The sequence below is a fragment of the Marmota marmota genome, unplaced genomic scaffold (genome assembly GCF_001458135.2).
Source record: "Marmota marmota marmota unplaced genomic scaffold, marMar, whole genome shotgun sequence".
Lineage (NCBI taxonomy): Eukaryota > Metazoa > Chordata > Mammalia > Rodentia > Sciuridae > Marmota > Marmota marmota.
In genome coordinates this window covers 416097-433523 of record NW_026000101.1, presented here as the reverse complement: position 1 = coordinate 433523, position 17427 = coordinate 416097, and the positions used below count along the sequence as shown (strand labels likewise).

The 17427-nt window shown below is 55.4% G+C and overlaps 1 protein-coding gene across 5 annotated transcripts in view; it reads left to right on the top strand.

Moving 5' to 3' along the window:
• The window catches only part of Col27a1 (collagen type XXVII alpha 1 chain), a 126587-nt gene that overhangs the window by 15829 nt on the left and 93331 nt on the right, over positions 1-17427 (top strand). For all 5 annotated transcript variants that reach the window (XR_007340633.1, XM_048783133.1, XM_048783134.1 and 2 more), the window contains 2 exons: positions 5369-5422; positions 9215-9268. Coding sequence is in view for 4 of the 5 variants with exons in the window: in XM_048783133.1 (XP_048639090.1) it covers positions 5369-5422; positions 9215-9268 (108 nt within the window). In the remaining variant the exon portion in view is untranslated. The remainder of the gene's footprint in view (positions 1-5368; positions 5423-9214; positions 9269-17427) is intronic.

Genomic DNA, 17427 nt, shown 5'->3' with positions numbered 1-17427 from the left:
CCCCCCCCGCCATCTCTGTCCTCTCTCATCTTCTCCCCACCCTGGAGGGGGCCTTCAGGATCTAAGCAGCAGCAGGGTTTCCTTGTCCTGGCTCTGGGGACCCGCAGACCTGGGGTTCAAGTCCCGGCTCCACCTCCTCCTACTGTGACTGGTCCACTCTGACCCTCGGTTTCTGTGGACTGCAGGATGATAGACAGCTTCCACGTGCTGTGTGGGAGGACAGCCTGGGGCCTGGCTGGGACGCCACCCAGGGAGCTGCAGCAGGGGGCAGCATGCGGGGCCATCTCAGCTTGTTTTGCAGAGTGACTGGGGAAGTTCCTCCCCCTCCCGGGCTCAGTCTCCCCTGGGGTGGGGTATTGGAGGAGCAGAGTGGGTGGGTGGCTAAGGGGAAATGTGCATAAGTGGGGTCTAGGTGGGGTGCAAGGCTGCTGGCCGAGGCCAGGCTGGGGTTCCCAGGGCCTGCAGGGGTGGTAGCGGTTCTTCGAGGTGCTCTGTGGGAGCCCAGGAGGGGGAGGGGGAAAACCTGGGCCCAGGTGAGCTGTGGGGCAAGGGCAGTTCCCAGAGCTGCAGGGAAGCTCCCGGAAGCCCCACGGGCAGGGGGTGCCCTAGGGCCTCATTACCCACGGTCAGGCTGCTGGCATCTGAATGCACTGGCTCTTATTGCAGTGTCCCCTGGGGAGCCTGGGCTGGGGCCTCACGGCAGAGGCTCTGTGACCATCCAAGAAACAAATGCATCCCTTCAAGGACCAGGTTGCCCCAACTCCTGGCCAGGCTCCTGGAGGCTACACAGAATCGCTTCCTGGGTGAGAGGCCGAGAGGGCGGTGGGAGCAGGCAGATTCAGAACAGCCTGGCCGGGAGCCGCCCGCTGGCTTAGCCGTCCATCCGGTCTTCGCCGTGTTGATGGAGAGGCTTCTAGGGGTCTGGCGCTGTGGCAGTCACGTCACCTGTCTGAGTCCCAGTTTCTGTCCATGTAAAACAGGGACACAGCATGACTTACCCTTCCAGGGTTCTGTGGCTTCAGTAAGAAGGGGTGTGGGGGCACCCAGCACCAGAACCTCCGTGCCCAGGGTCTGTCCGAGCTCCTGGACTTGTTTGCTGCTTCCTGCAACACCCCCACCCAAGGCCGCGGCCTCGGGTCCTCTTGGCGGCTCCTGGTGGGAAAGTGGGGATAGATCTTGAGAAACTTCCCCCCTGCAAGGGCCCCAGGAGGTGGGAGGGGTGGCTGCCTTCAGCCATCTTGGAGGCCTACTGTGTGCTGGGTGGTTTACTTGAGGAGCACTGGCTGCAGGCCAGGCGCAGGGCTACCCGCAGAGGTTAGGAGGCTGTTTACAGAGGTGCAGGCAGCTTGGGAGGAAGCTGGGTCCTACAGCATGTGGTCCTGACACCCAGGCCTGACCATCCTGGGGGGAGGCCTTCTCCAGCCCTGGGAGAGCTGACACCTAGCCGCAGCAGAGCGCAGCAGGGAGAAATGACATGTCCCCTTCCCTGTGTCTGGACTTGCCTGGGTCTCTCATTGGCCCATCTGCTGGAGGCAAGGAGGCCAGGGCCAGCTGGTGGGGGGTTGGCTCCCAGGGTCAGAATGGATCCGAGGGCAAAGGGAGAACAACCCACATGCACACACAGGGCGCCATCCCCATTTCACAGCTGAGCAAATCGAGGCCCGGAGGCCCCGGGAGACGCAGGGACGTGCACGGGGCCTCTCAGTGCTGGATTCCTACTGAGAAACTTGGACCCAGCTATTCTTGGGAATAACAGTAAACTCAGATGGTCTGAGAGGCTCTTGGAGACCTCCTGCCCACCCCGTCAGGGTACAGACGCAGAGCCGAGACCGAAAGGGTCACATGGCAGAGAGCACACCCAGGCCTGGACTCCGTCCCCGAATCCCAGGCCTGTAAACGGTCCCCTGGCCTGACAGCTGCCAGGGGAGGTGCCTGCCAGCACAGACTCGGCAAGGCCTGGCCGGCGGGCTGCTCAGCCGGACACAAGGGGGGACTTGTTCCGTGGGACGGGCTTCCCCAGGCCTGGCTGTGGGAGGCCAGGACCCTGGGGGAGGCCCGGAGGGGGCCATTTGCGTGCACCCGGAGAGCCCAGGCCTCCTCCCCCTCCCCCAGGCGGCCCGCAGCCCCCCGCTGTCCGCCCCCTCAGCCCTGGGCCCTCTCAGAGGCCCTGTTGTTTGCGGTGTGGAGTGGAAAATCCCACCCCGGCCCGTGAATCATCCGGAGCCACCCGCTCAGGCTTCAGGTCCTGGAAAGAAGCGGCAGCATGTTCCGCTGTGTGCAGAACAGGCAGGGGCTGGGCCAGGGCCGAGGGGCGTGGGGGGGGGGTGGGGTCCGCCCTCGCAGGCCGCGAACAAAGTGAGCACTAAGCGGGAGCGCTCGGGCCTGCGGACAGCTGTGGCCCTGGCCCTGGCTCTGGCGGTGGGTGTAGGGTTCAGCAGGCCCGCAGCTGGGGCCAGCGCTGTCATGTCAGGGAGCTGGGCTGTGAGCTGACATCACCAGGCTGGTCCCGGGTCCTGAGTGGCACTCGGAGTCTGCTCTGCAGATGTTGTGGGTGAGGTCAGACTCTAGCCTGGATGCCCCCATTTCTGGGGCAGAACAGATGCCAAGAGGGAGTGTCCAGGCCTTTGAGCTATGGCCGCCCCGTAGCCGGAACTGCCCCTTCCTCTCTCCTCTGGCCCTTGACCTTCTCCATGAGGTGGAAATGATTTGACTGTTTTTCTCCCTACCTGGCCCCCAGAGCTCATAAAGTGCCTGTGGTCTGGAAGGCTCTAGAATGTTCCTTTTCCAGATGAACACAGAGTGGGAGGGACCTAGCTAAGGCCACATACTTCATCAGAGACACACCTGATAGTGTTGCCCATGGTAGGAGAACAGGTCCAATGACCCCGGCTCTGCCTCTTGTTAGCTGTGTGACCTTAGACAAGTCACTTTGCTTCTCTGAGTCCCTCTCTGGTTTCTTATCCGTTGAAAGGGTATTATATACTTCCAGCAATGCTTAGCTGTATCCCCCAGTGTTTTCTTTTATTTCTGGGTCATCTGGGAGAACTGGGCCAAGAACAGTCTTCTAAGGAGGGACATCTTTGGCTTTCTCTCCAAAACAGAGGCAGTAGCGGGGGAGGGGGGCACTTAAACTTTCGAGTGGGCCAGTTCCAGGAGTCTAACAGAAATAACTCATTTTCTGAGCTCTCACTGCGAGCCAGGCACCAGGATTAGCACGTTTTATAGATTATCTGCGGGTAGGTGCTGCAACGATCCTCATCTGACAGTTTGGGAAGCAAGCCTTGGAGACTGGAAGGAGCTTCCCCCAAACCACGCAGCTGGGAAGGGGTGCTGCCCAGCGTAAGCCTAGGACCCCCACACTGCACTCTGCTGCCCCCACCCAAGCCAGCTTCGGAGGACCGGAGGGTGGACTGGCCCGATCCCAAGCCCTTGGGACCCGCCTGGGTGTGGGACTAGAGACCGTCCTCCCAGCCCCGAGTGCCAGCTTGGCTGGAGGAACCCAGAGGTGCAGTGGCGGCTGGGACTCCTCGGAGATCGGGCAGCAGCTTTTCCTCCCTCCCCTGGGGCTCCTGCCCAGGGACCGCGGGGCCCTGGTGCCCGTATCTGCCTGTCTGGATCTCTCTGGGTTTTATTCATGGGCCGGCCAGCACGTGGTGCTCCCAGGCCAGGCCAGCCGGGCTGCCCAGCGTGAGATCGGGATTAATTACCACCAGAGCGGGCTGAGTTTTCAACGCGGCCCATTTTAACTCTGGGGAGGAAACCTGGAATCTCGCTGATGGTTATTTGAAACAAATGAATTCCCCAGGCCTCACACATCCTCGAAAGCCTGGCTTCCTTCGAAGGCTTCGGGCCCAGTTCATCACACCAGGCACTGCAGTTGATGCTCGTTTGCTCCTTGGGGTGGACGGGGCAGTAGCGATTGGACCCATTTTAAAGGGGAACATTGGAGACTCAAGTGGTCGGGATTGCATAGAGTCCCCGGCTCTGAAAATCAGGAGTGGAAGGAAGCTGAGCCCAGGGCGTGCTGAGTCGGCTCACCTCCTCCCTCTCTGTGGGAATGGAAGGGAGGTGAGGGCCGGCAGGTGCGCATCTTAAATGCCCAACTTGCCTTTCTCTTGTGGGAAATGAGGAGCCATTACATGTCGTTGAGCAAGGGAGTGGCTTGGGAAAGGGAGTGAGGCTGTGTGGAGGACAGAGTGGAGGCAGGCAGGCCGCAGGCGCTGTTGCAGGGGCCACGGTGAAGGGTGGACATGGTGGGACACTCCAGTGACAGTATGTACCACACACCGCGCTAGACACGGACAGTCTCATCATCCTTGAAGCAGCCCATGTGGGGTGTGTGGTTCCTTCTCCAGGCACAGGCTGGTTACCATATTTCACCATAGACTCATTGCCACTGCGTTAGTACGTGTTCACGGGTATTCCACGCATCCTCATCTTGCACCAAAGTTTAGTAGTAAACGATTTTTAAGTAATACTAGCACAAGCTTTAAATTGTTTTTGGTACCCGGGATTGAACCCAGGGGCACGTAACCACGGAGCCACATCCCCAGCCCTTTTTATTTTTTATTTTGAAATAAAGTCTCACTAAGTTGCCTAGAGCCTCACTAAATTGATGAGGCTGGCCTTGAACTTGCGATCCTCCTGCTTCAGCCTCCTGAGTCACGGGGATTACAGGCATGATTGCACCCAACTAGAACAATTTTTTTTTCTTTGGAAAAAATAATTTTTTTTTTTTTTTTGCAAAATAAAGAAGAGCCATAAAATCTGCAACAACTCTGTGGTGATATGTGGTACTGTGCCTAACCTTGCTACTAGATGATGGGGGGGTTAAACCCTGTGTGTGTAAGCTCACTGTCTCTCCAGGGTGCAAAAATGCTTGGTGTGACCTTGGCCAAGTCCCTAGTCTGCTTTGGCTCTGCAGAGAACTTGGCTGAACTCTGAGGTTTCTTGCTGTTTTATTTAATCAAACATTTGGCTGAGTCCTGGGGAAGGAGAGATGACTCAGATCCCATTAGTTTTTTTTTTTTTTTTTTGAGAAGACCATGATGTGGTGGGAGAAACGGGCTTCTCAGCAGATATTTCCTCAAGTAACATGGTGCTCTTTAAAGGGGAGGGGAGGGGACTTGGGGAAGGGGTTAGGGAAGCCCCTGGAGCCATCTGGGTGACAAGGAACAAGGGCTTCAAAGACGGGGAAGTCGTGGTGGCTTTTTCTGAAAGGCCTGGAAGACCCAGGAGTGTGAGTTCTTCAGGGCGGTGACCTCAGGGACCCTCCCCTTGGCCACAGGTTTCTATGCCCAGAGCTGATTGATGCCCTTCCTGGCTGCCACTTGGCCCTGTCTGACACTGTCTTCTTGCTTCTCTTCAGGGTCCCCCTGGGCTGCCTGGACTACCTGGACCTCCCGGCACACGGGGACCTCGGGTGAGTGATCACACGCTGTCCTTTGGATATCTGGGTGGCACTCTGGCCTGCGTCTTCCTGCCCCCAGGTCCCAGCTTGCAGTGTCTCCTCGGGCTCTTCCCGTCCCTCTCCACCACACTTTCCACTGTGGGCATGGCGGGGGCAAGGGGCTCCTGGGGCTGCTCTGTGGACCAACACGGCATGGGACAGCAGTGACTGCTTTCAGGGCCTCAGCTGCCCACTGTGGGCCTCACCCCTTGCAGCCTGAGGTGGGGAAGGGGCTCCTGAAGACCATCTCCCTGAGCTGACGGGCTTCCGTATTTATTGGGGCAGATGCGACAGCTGTGTGTGTCTTCCCATTTTTCCAGGGCCATCCTGGGATAGGGATGTTGACACATCAACACGTCAACTGGATGTGCCCTGCCAGGGAGGGGCTGGGCTCCCCGTCCTGGGAGGGGGGTTGGAGGACAGCTGGGCTGAGCTGCGGGGCTGATATGAGCTGGCCCAAGCCTCAGAGTGACAACAGCACCTCTGCCTGGGCCCTGCATGTCATTTATGGTGCCTGTTTGACCCCCACCCGCAGCCCCGACCTTTGGTCACTCTCATCTTAGGGACCAGAAAACCAAACAGCATCTCTCCAATCCAGACCTGGAGTCTAGCCTCTTATTCGTGTTCTGGGACACTTGGAGGACCCTTAAGAGGGAAGCCTGCCCCTTTCTGAGGGACAGGGACCAATGGCATCGCGTCTGTGTCAGGCTGAATCAGCCTTTCCCACGCTGGGTGCCTGGTGAGGCCCTGGCAGAGGTAGCGGCCTGGGGCATATTTTTAGCGCTGGTTCTGGTTATGCAATTACTGGAGCCCTCGTTCCCTACAGACCTGGCCCTGTGCTGTCTGGGCCCAGGGCTCTGGAATCTGCTGTCTGAAGCCACATTTCCTCTTGGCTTTGGCACTTCCAGGAAGCACATGCCCAGAACTGAGGACACACAGGTGTCATGGGCCCTGCCAGCCGTAGGATCTCATAATCTGGACCAGCATGAGGCCCCTTGACCTTGCCCTCTAGGCCCAGGCAGTCTGCCCCCATTCCCAAGCTCTCCGTGGGGCCTCCAGCCCCTCACCTCTGCTTGGACCCTCCTCTGTACCTGGCAGCCCTCCTTTGCAAGCGGCTCCTCCAGTCATGGCTGAGATCAAATGCCACCTCCTTTTCTGAAGACTGTCCCCTCCCCAGAGTTTCTGCAGCAATCTACCTGCCTCCCCGGATGACACGGATCATGCTCTAAAAACTCTCATTGACCCTGAGCTCTTTGCTTAGAGGCATGATCTCACTGCATCTTCCCGAGCCTTTGAGAAGTAGGTTCCAAGGTCATCCCGTCTGAGAAAACCAAGGCTTGAGAGCTTCAGCTGCTTTGAATGAAGTGAGAGTAAATGCCAGAGCCGGGTTGAGCCGGGCAGTCTGACCCAGGCAATGTTTTCTGTCTATTGGAGTGAGCTCCCAGGTTGGAGACAGGCCTTATTTTCCCCTCTGTCTTCCACGGTGCCCCGTGGGGGTGGGAGAGGGGCTGGGAAAATGGTTGGAAAGCCTTCCACTCTGGAAATCAAGAGCATTTTCTCCCAGAAGCTGTGGGATCTTAGGCCAATCCCATTGCTCTCTTTGGCCTCAGTTTCCCTGTGGGTGAAACCTGGGGTCACGGTAAGGCTTGCCCACAGTCCCGCCCAGCCCCAGGAGATGACTGTTGCTGTGCCTCTGGGCTCTGGCCGTCCACCCCCACTATCCTGTTTCTATGTTGGAAATTCCATAGATCAGAAAATTCCAAAGATAATAGAAAGCTGCCTTCAGCAACCCCAGGGCTGCCCTGCACAGACGGCAGGCCTGGGCCTCGGGAGGGACGGGGTCTTATCTGAGGTCACCTGCACCTTCCCATCTCCATGAACTCCCCCAGCCCTTCGAGGATGTGGGGGAATCCCTGAGCCCTCCCTGCACCCACTCTCTGGGCTGCGACATTTATAGAATCAGTCTGCTTGGCTTCCAGTCAACTATGGGCCTCGTCTCTCTGCAAGGCAGTGGCTGGAGAAGGCCAGGGCGGGGGGGNNNGGGGGAGTGGGGCAGGGAAACAGGAAGCCCCCACCTTCGCAGGCTGCAGATGGGGCAGCTGAGAGCTCCAGTCCCCCATCTGTGGGGCAGCTGGGGGCACAACTGAGGGGAGGCAGCCACCCCTGGCCCTGCAGGGCCCACCTCTGGTCCCAGGGAAGGGAGCTGGGTGTCAGGGAGCCTCCCCAACCACCCCCACCCAGCCTGAGCTCTGCAGCCAGACCCAGGATCCCCCTGGACTGAACACTGTAGGTTTTCCAGATTCCTTAGCGACCTCTGGGACCCAGTCATTCCCTGGAGAGATGGGAGACTGAGGCTGGGGCCGGGAAGTCGCAGGCTGAGGACCAGGGCTTGCCCCATCCGTGTTCCATCTGTGTGCCAGGATTCGGTGTTTGGTGGACTGGCGGGAGGGGGTGGGAGGGCTGGTCATTGCAGGAGGGTCACACGTGGCAGTTAACCATTCCCCAGGCCGAGTGCACTCTGGACACTCTTCTTTCCTGAAGCCTTCAGAGAAGGGGAGGGTCCCAGTTCAGGCCTGAGGAAGAGGGAGGTGCCTCGGTTGGAATGTGACCGGCTGCAGCTGGGGAGCGGGCCTCAGAGAGGAGGGAAGACAGCGAGTCTGTACGGCCACCTCGATGCACCAAGAAGGGCTGGGGTGAGGGCCTGTGTCACCCAACCAGTGGGATCTGGGGACAGTAAACCCCTCCAGGTGCCCCTTCCCACCCCCACTGCCCCAGACTGTTCTTGCTGGGCAGAGATCCCTGGTGTCGCCTGACTCTGAGGGCTTGTGTGGCCTTGCTGGAGGAAAGCAGCCAGGCTCCTGCTGGAGAAAGTGGACAGGACAGGAACCAGCTGTTGGGGGGACGCAGAGCTGCCCGGGAAGCTCCAGTGCTACGAATAACTGGATCTGAGCCTGCACACTCGGAACCCCACTCCCACAGGCTGCAGCTCTGCTCTGTAACCTTGACCGAAGCTCTTGGACTGTCTGGGTCCTGCTTCAGGGTCCCTGGAGGCCCTGCAGCCTCGGGGGAGCTCTGGCCATGTGCTGTGGCCACAGCCATGCACCCTTGTCCCAAAGAGGTCAGGTGTACCCTCCGTGAGCCCTGAACCCCAAAACCCCATACAAAAGTCCAGTTGGAGTCCAAAGGGTGGAGAGGCCTCTTTAGGCTGGGGGAGGCCTTTGAACCAGGACTTGAAGGATGGGTCCAGTTCCGGTCAGAAAGGGTGGATGGGCAAGACGTGCGTGCCCCATGACGGGAAGGGTATGTCCAAGGTGGTGAGCAAAGCCGGACCGGGCATGTTGGAGAGAAGCAAATAGCTAAGTGTGGCGTGAGCTCGAGGAAACTGGGAAGGGCGGATGGGGCCAGGCCAAGAGGGTGTGGAGAGGCGGCAGAATCTGGAGGTTAAGGGCTTGCACTCAGAGTCAAGGTCCAGCTCTGCCCAGTAGCAGCTGAGTGACCAAGACAGTTACAAACCTCTGTTAGCACTGACTTCCTCATCTCCAAAGTAATGCCGCACGCGTTAATTGGAGGAAAGGAGATAAGACCCGGGAGGTGCTCTTGCAGGGCCAGGCGCGGAGGAGCTCTCGTAAAAAGTGAGTAGCCATGGCCGCGTAGGCTTTAGCAGAAGATGCTTACTTACTGGTAGTCAGAAGGAAGGTCCCAGATGTTGGCGGAGGTGGGACGGCTTCCTGTCTTCTCTCACCTTTTGTTTCTTTCCCCTTTCAGGGTCCCCCTGGGCCTTATGGCAACCCAGGCCTGCCCGGTCCTCCTGGAGCCAAAGTGAGTATTTCTGTGGGGCCTGGAGAGTGGCCATGGAGTGGGGGCCGGGGCTGGGACGGTGTTGGGGTGCTTCCTAAGGGCCTCTGGTGGAGGGGCTGCAGGGTCTTGCAGAGGATTCTCACCCAGGCCAGAGACACCCTGAGCCTTCCCAGTGCTGGCCTGGTACTTGTCTGGGTACCCAGTGAGAAGTCACGAGCTTGGCTTCCGGCTGGGGGACAGGGGGTGAGGAATCAGCTGGGCCTGGGGCCTCCAGGGGCGCGGGCAGAGAGGCAGAGCTGTGAGCGACGCAGGTTTCACGGGGTATGAGACACACTCTGGGGGGACGTGTCCGTTTTGGAGCTGGGGAGGGTGTATAAACATTGTGCTTTGGAAAGATCGCCGGATGCCATGTGAGGGTGGCCGGGGTGACATGGGGGAGAGGTGGGATTGAGAGGATGCTGGTGGGCGGGCGGAGAAAGGGGTGCCTTCCTAGTATTGGCCTGAGTGACCGAATCTGGAACCCAGCAGAAGGACCGAGATGATGTTGCATCCTGGAACCTGTCCTCCAGCCAGCCAGGGGTCACTCATGGAAAGACATTCTGGAACTCACTCGGGAGATAGAGCCAGGGTAGGGGGATGGGTTGGCAGAAGTGCCACCTCCCCCAGGGAGCCTTCCTAGAATACTCTGGTTTGTTTTTAGTGAGACCTTAGTGGCTGGGGCTCTTAGGATACAGGAAACCCTGGCTACTGACCTCTGGCCTGTTCCTAGAGCTTGGGCAGGGGTCGTGTTGTCCAGGCGGCGTATGGAGTGAGCAGCTCGGAGTGCTAAGAAGAGAGATGGATGGGAACAGCTCGGTCACGGGATAAGAAGTCTCAGGAATGGCAGGAGATGTGGGGAGGGGGGGAGAAGATGCAGAGTCTTGAAGTTCAGAGAACAGCATCTGTGCTGAGGGAGGGGCCCGGGCGCCAGGCCAGGAAGAGCGGCGGGGCTCTGCTCAGGGGCCTCTGGGCCCGCCTGTGTCCACCGTGGCGCGACCAGGTGAAGAGCGCCCCTGGGCTTTGGTTGGCCCAGGCCCGAGGTCCTGCTTTGCTAATGCAACTAACTGCAGAGGTCAGAGAGAGCCTTTAACTGGCCCCAGGAGGGCGAGCCGCCGAGCATCCTCCCAGGCTGCGCTCTCCCGCCTCGGAGCAGGCGCCTCCGCCCATCAGCTTGTCTGCTGTGGACAAAGCCACAGATAAGTAGCCCTGGATGCTCGGATCCATGCCGCCTGCATCCTGGGCAGAGCCCTTGTCCAGAGCTGCCTTGGGGGCAGCAGGCTTGGTCCCTGTTGGTCTGTGACTCTGGCCAGGCTGGGCTGAGACCCCTCCTTAGAAGGTGAGTGATGGGGCTCTCAGCTGTCCTGTGTCCAGCGGCTGTCTGGGGAGCTCTGGGTTCCAATATGGCAAACAGCCATAATGACCCCCAAACACCATCCACCGAAGCCTTACTGTGTGCCGGACTGGGCCCACACTCCACCTGGCTTGTCCCATTTGATCCCCCACAAAGACCCAGAGATGAGTGTGAGGTCCTGTACCTATTTATAGATGGGGAAGCTGAGACCCAGACAGATTAAAGCCCTGTCTAGACTGGGCACGGCACGGTGGTGTATGCCTGTAATCCCAGCGATTGGGGAGGCTGAGGCAGGAGGATCAAGAGTTCAAAGCCAGCCTCAGCCACTTAGCAAGGCCCTAAGCAACGCAGAGAGACCCTGTCTCTCAAAAAAATACAAAAAAGGGCTGGGGATGTGGCTCAGTGGTTAAGCTTCCCTGGTTCTATCCTAGTACCAAAAAACAACAACAAAACCCTGTCCAGGAACCTGTCCCCGTGGGTCAGGGGGAAAGACGGGAGAGAGAGGGGAGACGTCTGCTTCCCTGAGGTCATGGGTGTCTCAACACGCTGACGGCCAGCAGCTGTTTAAATTGCTGTTCTGTGTGGGGCTGCTCCCCCTGCTTCCAGCCTGACCCTTTGCTTTTGACCCTGACCCTGGCAGCCGACGTCCCGTCTGCTCCTCCCTCTGGCCAGCCTCTGAGCACTGCAGGCCTCAGCGCCAGGCTCGCAGCAGCCCACTGCAGCCTGCTAACAGACGTGCCACGGCAGGAAGGGGCCTGCCGGCAGCTTGTTCTCCACTGGAGAAGCAGCTCTGAGTGTGGCCACTGGGGCTGGTCCCTAGCAGGTGAGCTCTGCTACCGCCTGGAGCTGGGACCTGTGGACTTAGACTCAGGGACAGGACTCCAGCCTCATTGGCTGAGCCCCAAGGTCATTCCTTGCTAACTCAATTGCAAAGGTCAAGTGGCTTCATGCAAGCCATTGATTGACTGTCCCCAGGCCATAGAGAGAGTGAGTGTCCGGCAATACGTGTGTCACAGAAGAGTTTCAGAGAATGCACTGGAATCAGTTGCTATTTCTCCCACGGGGACTTGCATGAAATGCCAAGTGGATGTAAGTAAGGGTCATGCCCTTGCCTGGACACTTGACCCTGAGCCCTGGAGCGAGCAGAGGTGGCCCCAGGCCAGACCAGGGTGGGAGACCCAGGCTGTCCTTGATCTCAAGGTGGCATGACCAGGATAGGTTAAAGCAGAGGGTCTCCCTGGATGGAATGGTGGCTTGGCCGAGGATGAATGAGTGTTACGTATCTGCATGGGTGGGATTCTGCCGAGGGTCCTTGTTATTCACCAGAGCCTTTGGGCGGTGACCTGGTGGGGCTGTAGAGCTGGCCTGCCCAAGGCCCGGCGCTTTCTGTATGCTGTCTGCTTCCAGAGCTGCCTCTGGACCACCCTTCCATCTATCCTTCATTGAACACCTACTAGGTGCTGTGGACACAGAAATCAACCAAACAGGCAGGGCTGCCACCAGAGCGGCCCTTCATCTGACTTGGCTACGGTGCAGTCACTTTTAGCAAGGTCTCTGCCTTTAAGACCAATCCCCTTGTGGGCTGAAGGTGCCCTGCCAGCCTCAAGCGGGGAGAGGTAGGTAGGTTGAGGAAAGGTAGGGGATCTTGTGCTCTAGAGGTTGGGAGGAATGAAGGGTCAAAGGCTGAGGTTCCCTCTGGGGTCACTGTCTTGGCAGTGGCTGAGGGCTGAGTCGGCCCCGCTGGGGGTTTGCCTGGGAAGGAGCTGTGTTGGGCTCCACAGCTAAACCCATCAGGCTGGGCTCCCACCGCATCTGCCCCCTGCAGAGCCCAGGCTGTGCCCGGGTGCCACAAACCCACACCTGCCCTGTTCCTGTCCAGTGACGGGAGGGCTCACCAGCTTCTTCCCGGAGCTGAGTTCAGGGACCCCAAGTGTGAAGTAGAGACACTGGCCCCTGGGATGGCCGTGGTGGCTGACCCCAGGGGCTCAGGGTGAGTCCCTGGGTGGATGCACTTCCATTGGCACAGAGCTGTCCCGTCAGGAAAGAACAGTGGTTAAGAGCACAGACCCTGGAGACCCATGGGCCAAGTTCAGATCCCAGCTCTGTCACCTCCGAGTTCTATGACTGGGTGAATCGTGTGAATTTCCCTTGCCTCGTGTCCTCATCGGAAAGGTAGAGTGGCGAGAGCAGCTGCCGTGTCGGGTTGTCCTGAGGAGTGGCACAGCAGGGCTGGCCCAGGGGTCAGCCGTTGGCCTGTGCCTGGTTCTTCAAGGACTCAGACAGGCCTGGTCCCTGCCTTAGTGGACCGCAGAGGCAAACAGGAAGGAGAACAAGCCAATCACATCAATGAATGGAGAAGACCCCGTGGTTAGGGGCTGGGGCTCCTGGAGAGGCCCAGGCTGCCCTGGGAATGATCTGACCTAGGAGGTGAGGGCCTCCTCCCGGAGAACGGGAAGGTTGAACCACGCTCTCAAGGGCAGTGGGTGACCAGGGAAAAGGACAGGCCAGGGAGGGCTGCCGGCCTGGTAGGTTGTTGGACTTTATCCCAGGAGCAGCAGGAAGCTATGGGAAGGATTTGGCAGAGGGACGTGATCTGGGGAGGTGTGAGAGGGCGTGCAGGCTGTCCAGGAAGCACAGCTTGGCCTGCGCTACCCTGGTGGGGTGCTGATGCTGGACGGCAGTCTGGTGGGACTCACAAGGGTCCTTGTGCAGGGCGGAGTGGGCGGGGCCAGGAGTGGGCGGAGCTCCCGTGGGGAGGGGCAGTAGTGCTTTGGCTCTCTGGCAGCTGCTGCCCTGTCCCTGGTCTGGCTCAGTGTTCTGCCCTGAATTGGCCAGAATTACTCTGGGCTCAGGGCACCAGGGAAGTTAAAGTGGCAGGGGGCAGGACTTGGTGACCAGGTGGCCACTGGCTGAGCTGGTGGGAGTGGGTGGAGGCAGCTTTACGCCTTCTCAGGCCTTGGGGCCTCTCCCCTTCCTCTGATGACCGAGGTAGGTCATGCCATTAAGGCCCGTGTGGAAGAGTCTGGAAGGAATGGAGAGGAAAGTAACCCTTCCCCTGTACATCTTGAGCAGCTTTGGCCAGGCGCTGCTGGAGAATGTCACACACTTTGTAGGGCAGATGTTATCGCCCCATTTTATGGGTGAGGAAACTAAGGTTCCAAGTGTCTAGGTAACTTGCCCAGGGTTACATTTTTAGTAGGTGACAAAGCCAGCAACCCAGCATCTGCTGCTGGCTCTAGGACATGAGTCACAAGGCAACTCAGCCTCCGGCTGCTGGGCTCTCCTGGCTCCTCCAAGTGACCGTGAACCCGCTGCGCCCGGCTGGGCCTGGCCTTCCCCACTTGACATTCACCAGGAGCCTTCCCGCTTATTAAATTGGCTTCTCCCACATGTGCTTTGATGGCTTGTGGCCTGGCCAACATCAATATCCCTTGTTGTCTTTAACTGATCTCCTTTTTTATAAATTCTTTTTATTAATATACAAGTAACTTTTTTTTTTAATAAGTAACATCTTGAAGAACATTATTATATATGAATGTGGACTCTCTGATTATTTCATCAGGATAAATTCATAATAATAACATTGCTAGCGTGGTCCCAAGAGCCAGAGTGTCTGAGTTTGAATCCTGGCTCCATCCCTTGCTGGGTGGATGACTCTGGGCAAGGTACTTAAACATGTAGGCCCTCGGTTTCCTCATCTGTAAAATGGGGATAATAATAGTTCATACCTTATAACATGGTTCTGAGGATTCAGCCATGGGGAGGGATGGGGGTATCTTTATATACATTAAGACATATATACACACAAACACACACATGTGAATGATTTATAACATGACTTCCACCTAATGTCTATGCAAACATGCAACAGTTAGTTCATTAGCAGCTACCTTCTAGAAAGGCTGAACCAATTCATGCTGCTGCTAACATTAAAAGAAGATAATTCAGTATTATTTCCATTTCACTGATCATCTATGGTGAATGTGTTTCTTATGTCTATTTTCATTTGTATTTTACCATTTATGCATTGGCATATTTGGAGAATTGGGATGTTGTCATTTGTTATCAACTTGTAAAATTCATCCATAGGTTATTAAATTTTCACCTACTCTACAAAAATTTGTTGTTTCCCTTTGAAGAGTATTCATGATGATTTTCACAAATGGAAGTATTATCCCTTTTTTTTTTGAACTAACAATAATAGCTAACACTTATTAGGAACTTATCATATGTCAGCTGATTTGCAGAGGGACCTACCAATAGGTAAAGTTTAAAATTCTTTACTTTTTTGCTTTTGGTGCTGGGGATGGAACCCCTGTACATGCTAAGCGTGTGCTCTGTCTCTGAGCTACACCCCCAACCCTACTTTGTTTTTATGCTTGGAAATTTCTTTTTCATCTGAAGATCAGATAAGTATTCACTTTTATTCCTAGTTATTTCACAATATCATTTATATTAAAAATTTCAAACCATCTGGAATTAATCTCAGTGGGGGGTATGAGGCAGGGCTCTAACATTGTTTTCCTGTAATAGTTAACCCTTTAGTAATCAACCTTTGCTCTTCTGATTTTTATGTGATAGACAAGTATCTACTTCCGGTCACTCTATTATGTTCCATTGCTCTGCTTGTATATTTGTATGTTAACAAAATAATATTTTATTTGACATTTACTATATTTGTACTGTATGTCTGCCTTAACTTCTTTTAAAATAATTCTGCCATATGAACTTTATGGCCATCTTAATTTCCTTTAAAAAAATCCCTCTTGGGATTTTTATTGGAATTATATTAAATTTATAAATGTATTAATTTATGAATTAACATCTTTAAAATGTTAGCTTTTTCTATCTACACACATGGCTTGTCCTTCCACTTGGTTCACTTTGTTAAACATCTCTTAGTAAACTTTTATGGTTTTTATTGCATAATCTCTGCACATTTCTTTTTAAGTTTATACTTAGAAACTTTATGTTTCTTCTGCTGTTATTATTGGACTATTCTTCCCCATTATATTTTCTAGCTGGTTCTCAGCTATTGAAGATAAATCCTGATTTTTGTGTTTGTACTTTTTGTGTTTAATCTATGACCATCCCCTTCACTGAATTATCTTATAAGTTCTACTGGCATTTCAGTCAGGCCTCCTGAATATTCTGGACAGGCACTTAATGTAGTTTGTAAAGGACATACCTTTTTTCTCCTTCCCCTTAAAGAATGGTAGATCTTAATTTTTTATTTTCTTTCCTTTTTAAATTTTTTTAAGTCGTTGATAGACATTTATTTATTTATTTATTTATTTATTTATTTATTTGCTGTGCTGAGAATCAAACCCAGTGCCTCACACATGCCAGGAAAGTGTGCTACTGCTGAGCCCCAGCCCCAGCCCATCTTATTTGTTTTTCATGCCTTATTGCATTGGCCAGAATTCCTAAACTCATGAAATACTAGTAGAAATAGTGGGACTCTACAGAGGAAGTTCTAGGATTGGATCAGATTTGACTCAATCCCATCCCTACTGCCATCTCCTGAGACTCCCATTTGCTCATTTGCTTGTTCATGAGCAATTTTAGGGTGCTTCTTCTGAGCCAGGTCCTGTGCCAGGTACTTGAGATCATAGATGACTTATACAGGAGGCTTTAATCCCAGAATTTCCAATCTTTTGTTATTTATTCCTCCTTTGTCTCGGCCCCTCTCTGGGCCACGGCCACCTGGAGACTTCTATTCTTTCATCTCCCCACTATACTTGCAGGAAAGGAGCTTGGCACAGTTCCCATGGCCTTCTGGTCCCATAAACTCTGTGAAGAAGTCCACCATTCCCCATGCAGAGAGGGAAAGTGACTTGGTAGAGGTCTCATGGACTTGCTGGCTGCAGAGATGCATCTGGTGACCAGATTGTCATCCTCACCAAGGTGTAAATGACTCATTAGACTTTATATATGCTTCAATCAATCACTGAGGCATTTGTAGGAGGCTGGCTGGGAAGGCGTGTAGTTTTCTCTGTCCTAGAAGCCATCCTTCCCCTGACCGGAGGTACCTTGAGCATCCCTGAGCATCCCTGAGCCTGGCTGGCTCTTCTTTGTCTTCTCCAGCCTCAGCTGAGCTGTGAGTCCCTGCAGGAACTCACCACACCAGGGGCCAGCTGTCCCAGCCTCCTGTCTGCCCGATGGATGGTTGTGGCTTTTCACCACAACGTGCTGAAGTGTAAAGAGCTGGGCTCTGGAACTACCCTCCTGCATCAAGAGCCCACATGTTCATCGTCTGGCCTCAGACAAATGATGGGCCTTGCTCTGCCTTAGTTTCCCCTTCTGTACTAGGGGGGTAGTGACAGTTCCTGCCTCTGAGCTGCGAGAACTGAATGAGTTAATACACGGCAGGGCTTAGAAGACAGCTCAACAAATGCCAGTGCTCCTGTCATTACTGGTCTGTCTGCTTTCTCCCTGGAGAGTCTCCATGGGCACGAGCTTGTTTGTTCTGTGTCACGGCAGTCCCTGGGTAAACCCCCAGGCTTGGCCTGCAGTCGATGTTCCGTAAATATCTGTTCTCGTTGATGCCTGGGCTGGGATCACACCTCAAGTTCTGTACCAGCTGCAGAGAACGCAGGGGGAAACCCTGAAGAACCAAGGACCCAGGGCCAGGGAGCAAGTCTGTCATCTCTTTGGGTCTCAGTGTCCCCTCTTGGTAAAATGACAGAGTAGGATACATGAAGAGCCCCCTGTGAACTGTCTAGCCCAGCTTCCCTCCCAGCTGCAGGCTGAGGTGGGCCGGGCAGGGTGAGGGAAGCTGCAGTCCTTT